Source organism: Podarcis raffonei, chromosome 5, assembly GCF_027172205.1.
Source record: "Podarcis raffonei isolate rPodRaf1 chromosome 5, rPodRaf1.pri, whole genome shotgun sequence".
Lineage (NCBI taxonomy): Eukaryota > Metazoa > Chordata > Lepidosauria > Squamata > Lacertidae > Podarcis > Podarcis raffonei.
The window spans coordinates 28,495,458-28,511,141 of record NC_070606.1 but is presented as its reverse complement, the minus strand read 5'-3'; the positions used below and the strand labels follow the sequence as shown (position 1 = coordinate 28,511,141).

Genomic DNA, 15,684 nt, shown 5'->3' with positions numbered 1-15,684 from the left:
CCTTGAACTCTAGAGAGCATTTGAACAAACTACTTTTCAGTCTAAGCAACTACACTGGTGGCTTCCCAGAAAGATGTTTAGAGGGGAAGACCCACACGTTACTTGTTATGGAGACAAGCCAGGCCATTTTGGCAGAACGTATATACACCATACGATGTGAGAAGATGAGTGCGCACATGCGCACATCTATATTCAGTGCTTTCCCCCCTAAATATATGTTTAAGGGTACTCTCATTTTCCTACTCATATTCAAATACTGCCCCTCAATGAGGCCAAACTTAGATTTACAAAATGTTTAGGGGTATGCGTACCCCTGAGTCCCCCCAGAAAAAAGCAGAGTGTGTGTGTGTGTGTGTGTGTGTGTGTGTGTGTGTGTGTGTGTGTAATCCTTTCCTTCCTTAGCTTAGTGAAATAGGTCTGAAACAGACTAAAATGATTCCAAAGAGGCACACTTTATTGCACACACAGCATTGGTAGGGCAGAAGAGTTAACTTCTGAGCAAGGCAAAATGTCATTCCCGCCTGAAGAATGCTATGCAGCTCAAAAGCTTGCTACTGTGTGTTATGCAACATTGGTGGTTCAATAGAAAGGATCACCTGAACCATATGTAATCTAGTCTAATCTGTTAAAAGGTGACCGACACTCCTTCCTCTTTCAGAATATGCATGATAAAGGAAGCAGGCAATTTGTTTTACACAAGAGTTATTCCCGTAACCTACAAAGGACTCAGTGTCTATAAATGGGTGTTGTCATGCTGTAGTAAAATTTTTTTTGGGGGGGGGGGGAGGCATAGGAAACATAGCTAAGCTTTTTATCTGCCCGGTATCACTGGGAGCTACTAGAGTGTATTGTTCAAGTATGAAGCAATGCCCCCAGTTCAAACCTCACTGTCTCTCAGACTGCACCTATTGACTTTGCCTATAGAAATGACTGAAATCTACTCCTTCATCAGCATATAGCCCCACACTAGGCTCTACCTCTTGGACACACTAGTGTGTGACCAAAAGATGGGCCCAGAAACTGCCTGTTACATACCATATAACAGTATACAGTGGTACCTCGGGTTAAGTACTTAATTCGTTCCGGAGGTCCGTTCTTAACCTGAAACTGTTCTTAACCTGAAGCACCACTTTAGTTAATGGGGCCTCCCACGCTGCAGCAGCACAATTTCTGTTCTCATCCTGAAGCAAAGTTCTTAACCCGAGGTAATATTTCTGGGTTAGCGGAGTCTGTAACCTGAAGCGTTGGTAACCTGAAGCGTATGTAACCTGAGGTACCACTGTAATAAGCAAAACCTACGTATCTTTATACCATTTTCAAAGACTGCCATTGCTAAGCTAAGACTGTACGTATAATTTGAAGGCTGCATTATGCCTGGATATTTGGAATTAATCCTCCCTGGGCATTTCAATTATCCCAGTTGAGTAGCAGCTTTTGCCAACAGGAAGGGGCTATCCAGGAGACAACCAAGAGAAGCATGGCATTTTAAAAGCAATAATGCTATGATTGCTGAACCCGAACACATGCAAATTGTAAGTTTAATTAACTGACAATCATCTCTAAGACATAAAGAATTGTCATTTGTAGTTTGACAAAGAAAACTGTGCATATGGCATTCTGGAAGACATACGACAAGCCTTCCATCTGTGGAATATGACTGTGCAACTTACGAGTTGCCAGATACCAATACTCAGCATTTATATCACCCGCTCTGAGTGTTTCATACACTTGGCTTAGCTGTAATATCAGAATATATATTGAGAATGCTGGCTGGTGGGTTCTGGTCCATAGCCTATGGACGGCACCACTTTGACTCCCTTTGGTACAAGGTTCCACATGCTCAGAGACATGTTTAAACCATGGAACAGGTGCATATGCAGGCAAAACTAACATGCCACGCACCCTTGTCCTGAGAATATGCTGCTGGGATGCTAGCATTTCACAACTAAAGGTCCCTAGGTGATCTGGGAGCCTTCCCTGCTGCAGAAGCCTATACTAGAACAAGAGGCGGATGGAAGGAGCCATGCAACTAAAAGTGTGGTCCCATAACCAGAGGTGAGTTTAGGGCAGCGCGACTGCACTGGGCGCCGAGCCTAGGGGTTGCCACCGGGTGTTGAAACTATAACATAGTGAATTTAGCAGAATGGAAGGCAAGAAATGGGGAGGAGCCAAATTTTGGCCTCATGCAGGGTACAGCTGAAATTTGAAAGACCACTGTCCGCCGCTGTCGCAACCCTTTTCTTGTTAATGTTGCCGCTTCACAGCTGTGACATCAGAAGTGTCACAGCTTCTGCTTGTAACAGACGGGCAATTTTAACATGGAGCTGTCAGGTTCATAGCTCAGTCTCTTACAGTGCCATCCTACGCATGTTTATTCAGAAATAATTGTCACTGTGTTCAATTGGACTTACTCTCTAGTACATGTGTTAAGCACTGCAGCTACTGCATTGTACTAGAAAGCAGTGTTGCAATTTTTCTGGGCTATTAGTAAATCTTGCAGGGTTATAAGGGTCAAGTTTTGAAATATTATACTTTCTAATTTCTGCTGCAACTCCCATATATATATATATATATATATATATATAGAGAGAGAGAGAGAGAGAGAGAGAGAGAGAGAGAGAGAGTGTTTTCAATTAAGTTTCTATCTGCCACTGCAGACAGAAATTGTGACCAAGGGAGAAAATAAGGTTCAGTCACAATGTTTTCCTATCAGATGGCCTACTGAACTCCAGGAACCATTTAAGTTTAGGCAAGTTGACAAGCAATTTATTGCTCTTTTTGCCTTCTCTGGTTACCCTGAGAAAAGCTTTTTTGTGCAGATTACATACATATTTTTCTTACCAAGCAGTAATATACACTGCATTACTCGAATGAAAATTATGCAAGCTGATTTCTTTTTTGGCTTTTGTTTGCATTATGCCCCATTGTGCTGGGAAAAACAATATGTGCTTTAATTAGCAAATATCTGTAAATAATTTACTCACTACTGAGTGCAACAGAACAATGGGGGCAGTTTTCACATACATCTACTGAGTCTGTACACTGGGTTTCTTGCCATAATCTTCTATTGTTTGATATCTCTATCAATCAGTACATCATTCACAGCCAACATTAAAATGTGCAGAAAGAATCCAAGGCTCACAGCGTCACAATAGCAGCCCCAAGGCAAACAGTGCCCACTCTTTTAAAAAAAGAAAAGAAAATCTATTGCTTTTGCATGTAAAAGAATATGTGTGTGCGCGCATGCGCGTGCACACACACACACATCAGAATCTTCTTCCAAAGGAAGACAAGAAAATGCCTTGAACTTTCAGACCCACTAATTAAAATTTGTCCTGTTGCCCCAGTCAATCAATCAACTGATTGATTAATCTACGACAGCCTTCCCCAACCAAATATCCTCCAGATATTTTGGACTATAAACATTCGTCAGTCTCAGCCAATTGTCTGGGATGACGGGAGTTGTAGTCTAAAACATCTGGAGCACACCAGGTTGAAGAAACCTGGGTTAAAACTGACAATCCCTAACAGTTATAATACTTAGCATTTTTGTAGCACTTCATAGCAGCAAACCGCTTCACGTGTGTTATGGCCAGCATTATCATCTCAATTTTTGCATTTGTGATAGCTTCCTTAAGGCAACCTTGTGAATTCATGGTAGAGATAACACTGGAATGAGGAACTTCCCGGCTGGAAGCTCAGTTTCTTATGGCGGCAGCAACGTTTATTTGTGTCTACTATCCTCACGTATAAAACACAGGGCAACGTGCTCTAATTTTTACGAGAGACATGCATGGATGATGTAGAGAGATGTAAGTACATGCCAATCTGTATGTTACCTCCTTTTATGAGTTACTGAACCATTCGAGAACAGAATTAGGACATCATAATTCTGTCAAGATAATATTATTGGACCAAGATGCAATGTCATTACACTAAGTTCTGCAATTGTGACAGTCTTGCCTTTAGGGGGACATTTGTGTGTACTAGGGAGTAGGGATGTTAACAAAGGTGTGTTTAGAAATCCGAGTAATTAATCACCTCCATGCCTTTGTGCCACCTTCCCATGGTAAATACCATCTTTATTAAAGGGCTCTGTTTTCCTTTCCCACTCCTGCATGCCACTATTTTCAAAATGCAAAAAACTGTATCACGTTCCACATGTGACGAGCACCTGTGCAAAGCCACCTGAGCCTACTGCAGACTTGCAGATATATCTGAATAAAGATCCAATATCAGAGGGACTACAGTCATACCTTGGGTTGAATGTGCTTCGAGTTGCGCTCCGCGGCAACCCGGAAGTCACAGAGCGTGTTACTTCCAGGTTTCGCCGCTTGCGCATGCGCAGAAGTGGCGAAAAGCAACGTGCGCATGCGCAGACGTGCCGTCGCTAGTTACGTTTGCTTCTAGATGCGAACGGGGCTCCAGAACGGATCTCGTTCACATCTAGAGGTACCACTGTACTTCATTCAAACCTCCACATTTTGTATTTTATGAGTGCATTCCTATGAGCATATTACTCATTTTGCATTATTTGTTGTTGTTTTTCAAAGAAAGAGAGGTCTCTTTATGTCAGCTGTCCCTTTCTTAGGATTCAGCAGAGCCGTTCCAGCATTGATGGGTTTTCTGTGTCGACTCAGCAGTTTGTTAATTGGCGTATTTTGCCCTCCCCCCCAAAAAAGTAGTTATTTTACAAATGAGAGGACAAAAAAAGGAGGAATTTATATTACTCTCAGAAATCCCAATTATTTAAGATGCCAAAATAATTTTAAAGTGTGTATTTCCCCCCACTCCCTTCTCCCAGCTTATTAACACCTTTTTATATCTCCTTACAGGTGCAGGGAATCTGAGCACTCTTTTGCCTAACATGGCCAGGCCCCATCACTCCAGGAACTTTACTCCACAGTCTGGCTCACTGCCAACATCAGAGCTTGGCTGGGAAATTGCCTGAAGTAACAGAGCACAGGGAGGTGAGATGAGGGGGGTGGCTCTGTTCATAGGTATACAGGAAGATGTCTTATACCAAATCACATCCTTGGTCCATCTACCCCGGTATCGCCTCTCCAGTGGGGCAGGGAATATTTTTTTTCATGGGTAATTGTTTAGAGCAGTGGTTCTCAATTAACTAAGTATTGTGGGCCCCCTGTTTTTCAAAAGCCAAGCTATGGACACCCCTCGTTTTGAAAATGTTGATAAGTTTTTATTATGTGAATAGGGCCACGGAACCCTGAGTGGGTTATGTGGACCCCCCTGGAGCCCACAGACCACCAATTGGAAGCCAGTGGTCTAGAGCAGTGTTTCTCAGCCGTGGGTCCTCAGCTGTTGTTGGGACTACAATTCCCATCATCCCTAGATAGCAGGACCAGTGGTCAGGGATGATGGGAGTTGTAGTGGTTCTCAAACTTTTTCCTCTGGACTACATTTTCAGAATAAAAAATTGCTCATGCCACCCCAATTTTATTTATTTATAAGAAACACACTGGAAAACAAACAGAAACAACTCCTAGCAGTGCTTGATTTATAACAGAACACAACTACTTTATAATAAGATCATGGGGCATGATCATGAAAGTATACAACAATGCAGCTACAGAAGAACATGAATCATTCCCAAAATATAATTCTAAATGAGCCTCTTACATATGTACCTTAGACTTGCTTTGGCCGGGTAATCTCATTTATATTAGGTCTAATTTGAGACTAACAAACTCTCATCTCCTCATTAACACAAAGAAGCCTTTATCTTTTCTGACGTTTCACATTTGTCAGAGTTGAAAAATCCCTGCTCACAACAATATGTCGTGCGGAACTGCAGAAGAACAGCCAATGCTATACTCTGTTCGAACAGCAATTCTGAACCACAACTAGGATTGTCCTCGGTATCCCATGATGCTCTTGCTCACATTGAAAAAAAATGTATCTATCCATATTCTGCGAATAAAATAAATAAATAATAGGCCATACTACACTGAAATGTTTAAATGTTTCTTTGATTGTCCTTGAATCTTGGCGCCACATTTGCCATCCTCTCCTGCCACACCAGTGTGGCACATCACACCCTTGGAGAAGCGCTGCTCTAGGATTTCAGAGAACAGCTTTTCACTGCCCCCTCCCAGAAAACATGTTGGCTACAGCCCTGCTTCCACATGCTAAGTTAGCACTACTGGTCCAACACTGCAGTCACTGCCAGCATCCTCTTGAGCTACTGACAACATTGCAATGATGAAGTAGGAAATGCCACTTGTACTACTAATCAAATATACACCTGTCTCTGTAGAGTTAAAGCCTGATTGGGTTTAGTGGGGGGACGACACACACACAGGATACAAAGAAAAGGCATTTAAATCAAGCATTTAAGGTTGCTCTAAGAGTTTTGGGCATTATGTCAAATGCTGATGAATGCCCCAACAAGCACTTTCAGGGTTCGATTTCTCCAGAACCCTTACCTGTGAACAACCATTGCTCCCCTTAGGAAGAGTAAATGCCCTAAATTAAGACACCTAAGAGGCTGAACCAGAATATGCTTTCTCCTTCCTAAGCATTTTGTACATGTGTTAATATTAGGAATCACAAAATCTATACGCGCTTTAGCCTCCTGAGCAATTCAGTAAGTATGATTAAGGGATAAAGTAGCACAGGAACAAACACACACACACAGCCAATTTATCTCACTTGTGCTTAGGAATATACTACTGTGTAACTAAGCAACTAAAAATAAAGTATAGCCTAATTAATTCACCCCTATGCTTATTTAAAACACTCAATTAGAACTTTTTTTGAAAAAAAGAAAAAACTCATCTTGCTCAGTATCTTAATATGCTTGAGGATGTAGCATGTAAAAGCTTTTTATTCTCCAAAGACAAGAGTTTAATGTTTGCGTCACTGATCAGATTGGGAACAGCAACTGCAAAAAAAACCCCTAAAAAAATACTGGCTGCAATCAGAGGCGTACCTAGGGCTTGGTGAAATCGGCCCCCACCAGGGGTGCAAATAATGCTGCTACTTCTTTTGAATCTCTGTGGCAAGATGGGGAATCACAGAATGGTAGAGTTGGAAGGGGGCACAATGGTCATTGAGCCCAACCCCCCCCCAATACGGTAATATTTTGCCCTTCCTTGGGTTCGAACCCATGACCCTAAGATTCAGGGTCTCATGCTCTACCGACTGAGCTATCTCAGGACTAAGCTGCGGCCCTCCAGAGGGTATTGGATTGTGACTCCCATCATGGATGACCAACGGTCAGGAAAAATGGGAGTTGCAGTCCAATAACCTCTGAAGGGCCACAGCTTCCTCATCCATGTACCTGAGGCAAAGTTTCAATGAGTGATTATACAATTATCAATTTCAGGAACAGCTCGCGATAAATGTCAAACGTGCATCTCTAATGCTGCAATTACAGGTCTGCCTGATTTGTAAATGTGAATTAATTCGAGCATGCACGTATGGGAGATAGATGCTGCATTAGCATGATCCCCTGCCCGTCCCCATCGTGCTTTAATAAGTGGAATATGCATGCCTGAAAGGTGTTGCCATTGCTGAGGGAAGCAGATGAGAAAGGACACACCCTTTGGAAGTCTACAGGAGGGCCTCAAATTAAGCCAAGGGTGCAAAAAGTCTAATTACCTTTTAAAAACTCAAAATTCCCACATGGGGAGAATGGCAGAATTTCCCTCTAAACACAGCAAAAAAGTAACTGGGTCTAAGGAAATCCATAATACAGTATCTGGCTATAAATCCAGTAACATCTTAGCATTATTTATGGAATGCTTTTGGCAGTTCAAAGCATTTCAGCCCAGAAGACTCATCATCTCGGTAATTCTTACAACCAGCTTGTAAAGTTTGTCAGAATTCTTACTTCAAATTGCAGATTGGACAGAAGGGCTGGAATTCCTGGATGACACCCAGAGGGTTTTTTTTTAAGCTCCTACTCATAGCTGCAACCCTACACCAGCTCTCACCTAGCCTAGTGTTCACTATCCAGACCAGTAGCTGCTCTCCCACATCTTAGCTGGATGCCATTCCTAGCTCTGCTTTGAGAGATGCCAGAAATTAACCTGGGACTTGGATGAAGGTATGCACTCTGCAAACTGAATGACCTATGAGTCATCACACACACATACACACACTGTAACAAAACGCACATGTAAACAACAGATTTGAGGCTGCCATTCAACATATAACTGGGACTAAGTCCAATAGGAATTACTTCTGAGCAGACATTAATAGGATTCTGCTGTTGGTCCACCATTTTTACTCTAAAATCATTCGACAGACCATACCATCTGTGGTGAGCTCATCCTCCGCAAGAAATGGGTCTTATTCTGTCATGATGAACTCGATGTACAATTCCCTTCCAAATCCACTCCACTTTCAGTGCAATCCTATACATGTCTACTCAGAAGTAAATCCCCTTACTCCAAGTAAGTGGGTAGAGGACTACAACCTGAAGTCTATCAGTAAAAAAGAAAATGGGGGGACAGTGGAGCTCCAGGAATAAGCTACTGTTATCCGTTGTTGATATTCATAAGATGCATAACTAAGGCTGCAATTCCATATCATTTTACTGAATCCCATTGAATTCAGTGGGGCTTACTTCGGAGTAGGGTTGTGCTGTTCAGCCAGTAAAACTGTAGTCCTGCTGATGTGAAGTTGAAATAGTGTTGCTTTTCTTAATGATTTGCTTAAGTGAATTTGTGGAATTACATTACATATCAGCTGGGCATGAAGCAATACTTAAAAGTTAGTCTCAAAATGCAAATATTAACTCAAAGCAATTCCTGAGAAGCTAGGCAAGTCAGGTATCAAGATCATGGAGATAAAAATGTCTAGAATTAAACTGCAATCCTTGGCATACTTAGCTGCGAGTAAGCTTCGCTGAATGCAATGGGGCTTACTTTTGAGCAAATATCCACAGGATAGTGCTGCTAGGAACACATGTGACATGTAGCTAGGCCCTTCCCACTCTCATACCTTAAAGTTTAGTATATTTTCACTAGATCTGAGCCTTTTCTAGCTTCGCAAGTTAAATTGGTTACCTATAAACACAGAGGGGATGAGAGGGATTGCACAATAGGAGTTGCTGGTGTTTGCACTCAACTCTGATCAAATCAAACCAAACACACAGCCGTCCATTGAAATATGTCATCAAAAGCAGCATACTAAGGCTACAAGGCTACACGTAATTATCTGGAAACAGGCCACATTGTACACACTGGAAACTTACATCTGAGTAAATATGCACAGGATCGGGGTACAAGCCTATGTGTACAGTACATACTATGATTTCTGTCCTACTGAACTTAGGGGAAATTACTTCTCAGTAAACAAGCATGTGATCTGACTGTCAGGGGGGCAGTTCACACAGCATGCCATTTCCTACCCGAACCCCACTGCAGTTTTGTCCTGTACGGTAAAAAAAAAAAAGTACACGTCTATTTCACCATGCACACACATGGCAGAACAGAAAAACCACGTGCCTTTCACAACCCACATGTGAGACTGACAGGCACTGTTCTCTTCAGAACTGCTTTCTGTAAATGAATAGCACAAAGTAGTCCGGATACACACACACTTTGAGACCTCATCCTATAAAACAGATGCAGCTTGGATATTACCAATCCGATAAATTCATAAATAACCACTTGCAGTTCTCATCAGACATGCAATACACATGCATGCACACATGTGACTATCATTCAATCTCATAAGAAGCTGATCACCAGCCTGTGATAAGATCCAGTGCTCTGCTAAACATTGGTTTTGCTCAGAGCAAGTGCCTCTGTTGACCTTTGACCTCACAAAAAAACCGCTGACACCATAGATTTACAATCCACATAATGAAAAGCGGGGAGAGGGGGCAGCTCAACCACATTTTATCTACTGTGCTTAACATATAATTATATTTTGCCACACAGTTCTGTCCCTAAGCCCTGTCTGTTGCTTTCTCTCTAAATTATACCAAGCGCAATTCTTCCATGTCCAGGACGCAGACGTACAAAGGGTTACATGAGACTTTGTTAAAAACGGCCTCATCTCTCAGCTTCAGAAATAGCTGTTGATGTCATTTACATAAAAGAATTATTACTGTGGTTAAGTTACTTGAAATAACTGCTCTCTGTACCGAGAAAGAATGCTGAAATGTTTCCCTTAAGAAAGAAACTGCCAATCAGCAAGCTTTTTTTTTCTTTTTCGTAGTTGTCTCTGCTGAACATTCACGAACGGAATTTTATCATCTAAAACAATTTAAAATAAATGATTTTTTTATTTAAAAAATCATTTCGGTGTCTATAAACAAGTTAATAGAGTAAGTGAAAACAAAGTACAGTTCTTAATGGGAGTGTTATGTTGCCCTCTCTAGGCCTTGGCTCTAAGTACACGTTTCTATAGGCTCCTTGCCAAACAAGTATCAGTGTGTGCAGTTGCTGTTTCTGCTGCTGCTGCTGCTGCTGCTGCTGCTACTCTGCTAATGAATGACTAACTGAGGCCAGCGGGGGAAAATTACATCACTGGGGTGTAAAACTGAACCACATCAGGAAAATTTTCTATACCTGCTTCACATACAAGTCGTAAGCATTCCATGCGAGGCATTTGCATGCATCATCTCAAGGTGTGTTATTATCTCCATAAAAAATGATTTTCTCATACGGCTGAATAATTCAGAGACGCCTCAGTCAAGGGCCTCTAATGAAATATACCCAGTATAATCATACAGCTAATTGCTAGCAGTTTGCATTTACTTATTTATTTTTTAAAAAACCTGAAATCATGCATAATATTAGGAATGCAGATTCAGATGAGAATCCCTGAATCAAAAGAACACTCTGGCTTGTAATGGTCGGATTAATTTCCTCTGATGTTCATACCACAGTAACATGAGATGGTCATTAAGGCATATTAAAATGATTTGTGGCCCATCCCCCACCCTTCCATATATACTCTGTGTGTGTGTGTGTGTGTGTATTCGTATTCACTGAACAAGATCTCAAAATACATTTTTTAACCCTTTCAGTCACACAGCCCTGTTATACACACATTTACACCTCTCAATACTGCTTGCTCCTAAGTATGTCTGCCTAGGAGTGTGCCCCTATTATCCTTTGGAAAGTTACTGGTATAGACTACATTCCTCAAGTTACATGTTGAAAAGGACAGTCTTACTGAGTTGACTCCAGACTCAGTTTGGCTTAGACTCACTGGAAACAATGGGACACAAAATTTCTCATGAGTCACTTAACCCCCATTGTACTGTAAGCATGACTAAGTCCCAACATGGTTTACTCAGAAGTAAGTCCTACTGAATTCAATGGAACTTAACCCCAAGTAAGTGGGGTTAGGGCTGCAGCCTACACCTGGATTCAGCCCACTGAAAAAAGGGGGTTATTCAGCAATTCATAAAGAACAGCCTATAGCCCAAATTGTGCTTGTGCCCAACTGAACCCAGGCGGATTAATTTCTGAGAATATGTGCAGAATTGCCCTGCAGTTCCTCACTGAACCAAGTGGCACTTACTTCGGAATCAGGCCAGCACTCAAATGCCTATGTATAAATATTTCTAAGTTTTCAATAGATGTGTTAAATTTAAAACAATTCAATAACATTTCCAATGGTTTCCTGTCTGGTTTAGTGGCCTATTATTCTTGTAGTCTTCTCAAGGGGAAGCGGGGAGGGTGAGAGAGAGAGGGGGGGGAGAGGATATTTAATCCTTCCCCTTTCCAGATCACAGACCATGTTGAAGTAATAAATTTGAAAAGCAAATAATAAGTACTAGTGAAAAGAGGAGGGGGGAGGAGAGACAGCTGCAGGGGAAAGTTGAAGGGTGGGGGGAAGCCATGAGATGTCTGCAAAGGGGGGTCAACCTGGACAGAGTTTCTGGAGTCCTAACCATTCTTGCCCCTCCAACAACTTTTCCATATTCCAAAATGTCAATTCAAGAAAGGGCGTGGGGGGGGAGAGGGTGCCGATCAATCAAAAACTGCACATTTAGAGTACAGGACTAAAGCACTCTCTAGGCTGGGGGGGGATGTTAAATGGTCATAACGTGGCTCCTCACACAAGAAATTAAAGAAGGCATAATCCAAAAGGAGTCTTGATCGCGGAGCTGCTATGGGGGAGAGAGGAGAGGCTTTAAGGGGGGGGGGAGTGGAACTACAATTAACTCCATCAGACTATCGATTGTTGAAGGAACTGGCAGCTCGGCTTGTAAAGGAGGGCGGCGGCGGCGACGTGGGTTGGTGGGGGGGTCAGCATCGTGGACGTGAGGCAAGGGCTGCAAGCAAGCAGGCCGGCTCGGCCGGTTGTTGCCCCTCACCCCCCCCCCGCGCCTGCAAGGAGCCTCACATCTGGCTATTGTTATTATTCTGATGATGATGCGCCTTTGCAAATGCTCCCACCTCTCTCTCTCTCTCTCCGCATAAACACAGCGCCGCTCTTCGCCGGCCCTTAAAATAGTTCCTCCTCAGGAACACAGCGCAGAGTCAGCTGACTCGAGTAGCCAGCGGAATTGCGGGCATACATGAAATTACAGATCTGGAAGAATACAGTGTGAATGCGAGCCAGCAGCGCCGCCGCCTCCCTCCCTCCCTCTCTCTCCCGATCCGCCTCCCGCAGGCGATCGGAACGTCTCCACTCTCCCCCCCCCCGTCTCCGTTTTCCCCTTTGGACTGCACCCGGGCACTTTCTCGGGTCTCAAAGTTTATTGGCTGCAGCCTGACAAGGTAGTCCACACGCGCAAAAACCAAAGCCAGTCCCCGAAACAGACACACGCCACACCTCTGCTTACTCGAAAGTAAGTCCGCGATCTTGCACCCAAGCTAGACTGGGGAGGGGGCTGCAACCGCCCCACCCCACCCAAGGGTGCCTGATCCCGGCGTGGTTGGCTTGGAAGCAAGTCCCGCGCAGCCCGAGTTTACTCGGAAGTAAGTTCAACTGTGTTCAATGGGGCTTCCAAGGAAACGTGCATGGGGATCTCAGCCTTACGAGAGAAGCCTCATTCAGACATCTGTACTCCCCCCCCTACTCCTACCCCTCGCCACGCTTTTTCTGGAAAATGTCCACTTTTTATAGTAATTGTGTTAAGCCAGTACATTGAGGCAGGCATAATAACAATCATGACCGGGGAAAGCAAAGCGAGGCTCGCTGTTAATGCTTAACGTGTTTGTGCTGGTTACTGCACACCGGAGCGCTTTGAAATCCGCCCAGGCAGCTCTGCAAGTTATTTGAATGTATTATTTCCAGTACCTGTCATTTATCACTTTATTCAACACGTCTTTGCCAGCGAAATCGCTTTTGATCTCACTCGCTGCCTCCATTTCGTAATTTCCGCCTTCTTTCCAACATATCAAAAATACTTGAAGACCAAAAAAAACACCAAACCCACACATACACACCCTAAAAAAGAAGAACGGGGGGGGGGAGGAACGAAACCCTTCCGAGGTGTACAATGTTTAAATTCACTTTGCGGGGGGTGAGGTGTAGACACCCCCAAATACAAGCAACGAAGGGGAATCAGCAAGCATGTGACGAGGACGCTTCGACAGCAGCGTTAGAGGAAGGGGGGAGAGAGGAGGAGGAGGAGGAGGTGATGTAAGTAAAGATCACCTTCAACACAGAGGCAACCAAGTTATTGGGCTGCTTGCTTTAAAATATGAACATTCTGCGCAGTCCTCCTTTCTACAGATGACAGGCAAAGTCTGGCAGCAGCCACCCGCTGCAGCCCTTCCTTAATGGCACAAGCCCTTAAAAAAAACCAGAAGCTCACGTTGCCGGCAGAAAGGAACATTTCAACCCTGTCCTTTAATAAACATTACAAGCAAGGGAGGGGGAGGCGGAAAAGAGAACACAGAGACACACACACACACAATGACACAGGCACACACACACACACACACACACACACACACACACACACCGAGAGAGAGAAACGTATGTTTACTACCTCGCCATGGTCACTGTTTCTGCCTTGGGGAGTATCTTCTGGTAGAAAATAAAGTTTGGAGCTGGATAAAAGTTGCCTGGAACTCCTTTCTTCCCACAGCAGCTGTAGCTCCGCTATGCAAATCGGATCCTCTGGCTTACATCTTACAAAGAAAAAATCGCCAAGGGACAAAATTCTTGGTCTGCCTTCAAGGTGGAACTGAAAAGCCTTGTAGAAAATGTACGGTCCGTGTAAACCACACGGAGATCCGACCCACTGGAAGGAATAAACAAGGGGTGGAGGAGGATGGGGGGGGGAGGAGAGAGAAAAATAATAATAATCAGCAATCGCAGATCAATTCATTTAAAACATACACACACACAGCCAGTTCTGATCAGAACATACTGGAGAAAGACATTCATAAATCAAACACATGCTAAGAAATAATATCACAACCTCTAAGATGAGGAGGGGATTTGTTGAGGAGCCAGGCTGGTTTTCCTCCGAAGGGGGCAAAAAATCCGATCACAGTCACCATTATAATAATCTGTGTGTCTCAGTCTATATGATCAGCAAAGGCTTTTTTTAAAAAAAAGAGGGGGTGGAATGGTAATTACAGGGGAAAAGTTCTTGGAAAGTTTGGGGGAGGTGAAGGTGGGTGTCTAGGGGATCCGGGGTGCCGGGATCTGGGGTGTAGAGGCGAAGAAGAGAGGAGAACCGAATACCTGAACTGAATTGGGCTCCATCTCGACGTTCTGAATTGATTGAACTCAACATTCTCTCCAAACTTGTTGGCTTGAATGGATTGCATCAGGTCCTGGCAGGGAAAAGCGATCTCTCGCAGCAGCCGGCTCCGAGCCTCAATATAAAACGCAAACCTTACACCCCTGGTTCGCCCAAAATATCCAAAAATCCCGCCGAGAGATGGTCACGACCCCCAATTTCCAAACCACGTAGAAAACAAGGGGCTTATAGCCCGGCTGCTACCGATCTGCACAGGTAATACCGGTCAATGCATAACCCAACCGCAGCTCAGAAGCCAATGGGTCCAGGCAAATTCGGGGTCTCGGGCGCTTTTAAAAATCTTGCAGCGCCCGAATCTCTGCAGAAACAGGATCGTATTCCCCCGGAGCCCCCGAAGTGCCAGACAAAAGGACCGTTCCATTTTTGCCGGGCGGAAAGGCGGTCTAGTTGAGCTGCTCATCTGACAGGACCTGCTTGTATATGTCTAATATAAAGAACATTTCCTGCAGAGAGTCAGAGGCGCTGTTCTTCTTTCTAATTCTCTTTAACAGATTTGCTTTTATTAGACATGTAGATTTGTTTGATAGTTAGATTACGTTCCCGTACTGCCATATTCCCCCCACCTACCCCAAGAAACTCTTGATCGGGTTAGAATAGATGCCTGGTGCTAGTATTTTAACGTGGGGACGGGGGCGAGAGAGCGAGAGCTGGGGGGAGAAAGTGGGTTATCGATTATATAAACATATAAATATTAATGCATTTGTTCTCTTTTGCAAAAGAGAGGGTTTGAGAGGGGAGGAGGAGGAGGAGCGGTGAGCGAAGGCTCCCAGAAGCACCCCCGATCACGGGATCTTGCGAGCAATATTGAGCAGGCAGCGAGCTATGATTGCATTTATTAAGAGGACAGAACAATAAACGCGGCATGATAAATCAATATGTGGGGACCGCTCGGCCCGGGGCTCCGCCTGATCGGCGTGTGTACATTCTTCCGATTTTCGAAGTACACGCACACACTCGCATCCCAGTTA

The 15,684-nt window shown here is 43.8% G+C and overlaps 1 protein-coding gene across 2 annotated transcripts in view; it reads right to left on the bottom strand.

The window, feature by feature from the left end:
* The window catches only part of ARID5B (AT-rich interaction domain 5B), a 179,790-nt gene extending 164,606 nt beyond the window's left edge, over positions 1-15,184 (bottom strand). The window contains exons 1-2 of one of the 2 annotated variants that reach the window (XM_053388363.1): positions 14,638-15,184; positions 13,934-14,188 (exon numbers count right to left, since the gene is read on the bottom strand). In XM_053388363.1, the coding sequence (XP_053244338.1) occupies positions 13,934-14,188; positions 14,638-14,658 (276 nt within the window). In that variant the 5' untranslated portion in view covers positions 14,659-15,184. The remainder of the gene's footprint in view (positions 1-13,933; positions 14,189-14,637) is intronic. The other variant, XM_053388362.1, reaches the window with a different exon arrangement.
* Positions 15,185-15,684: the final 500 nt, after the last annotated feature.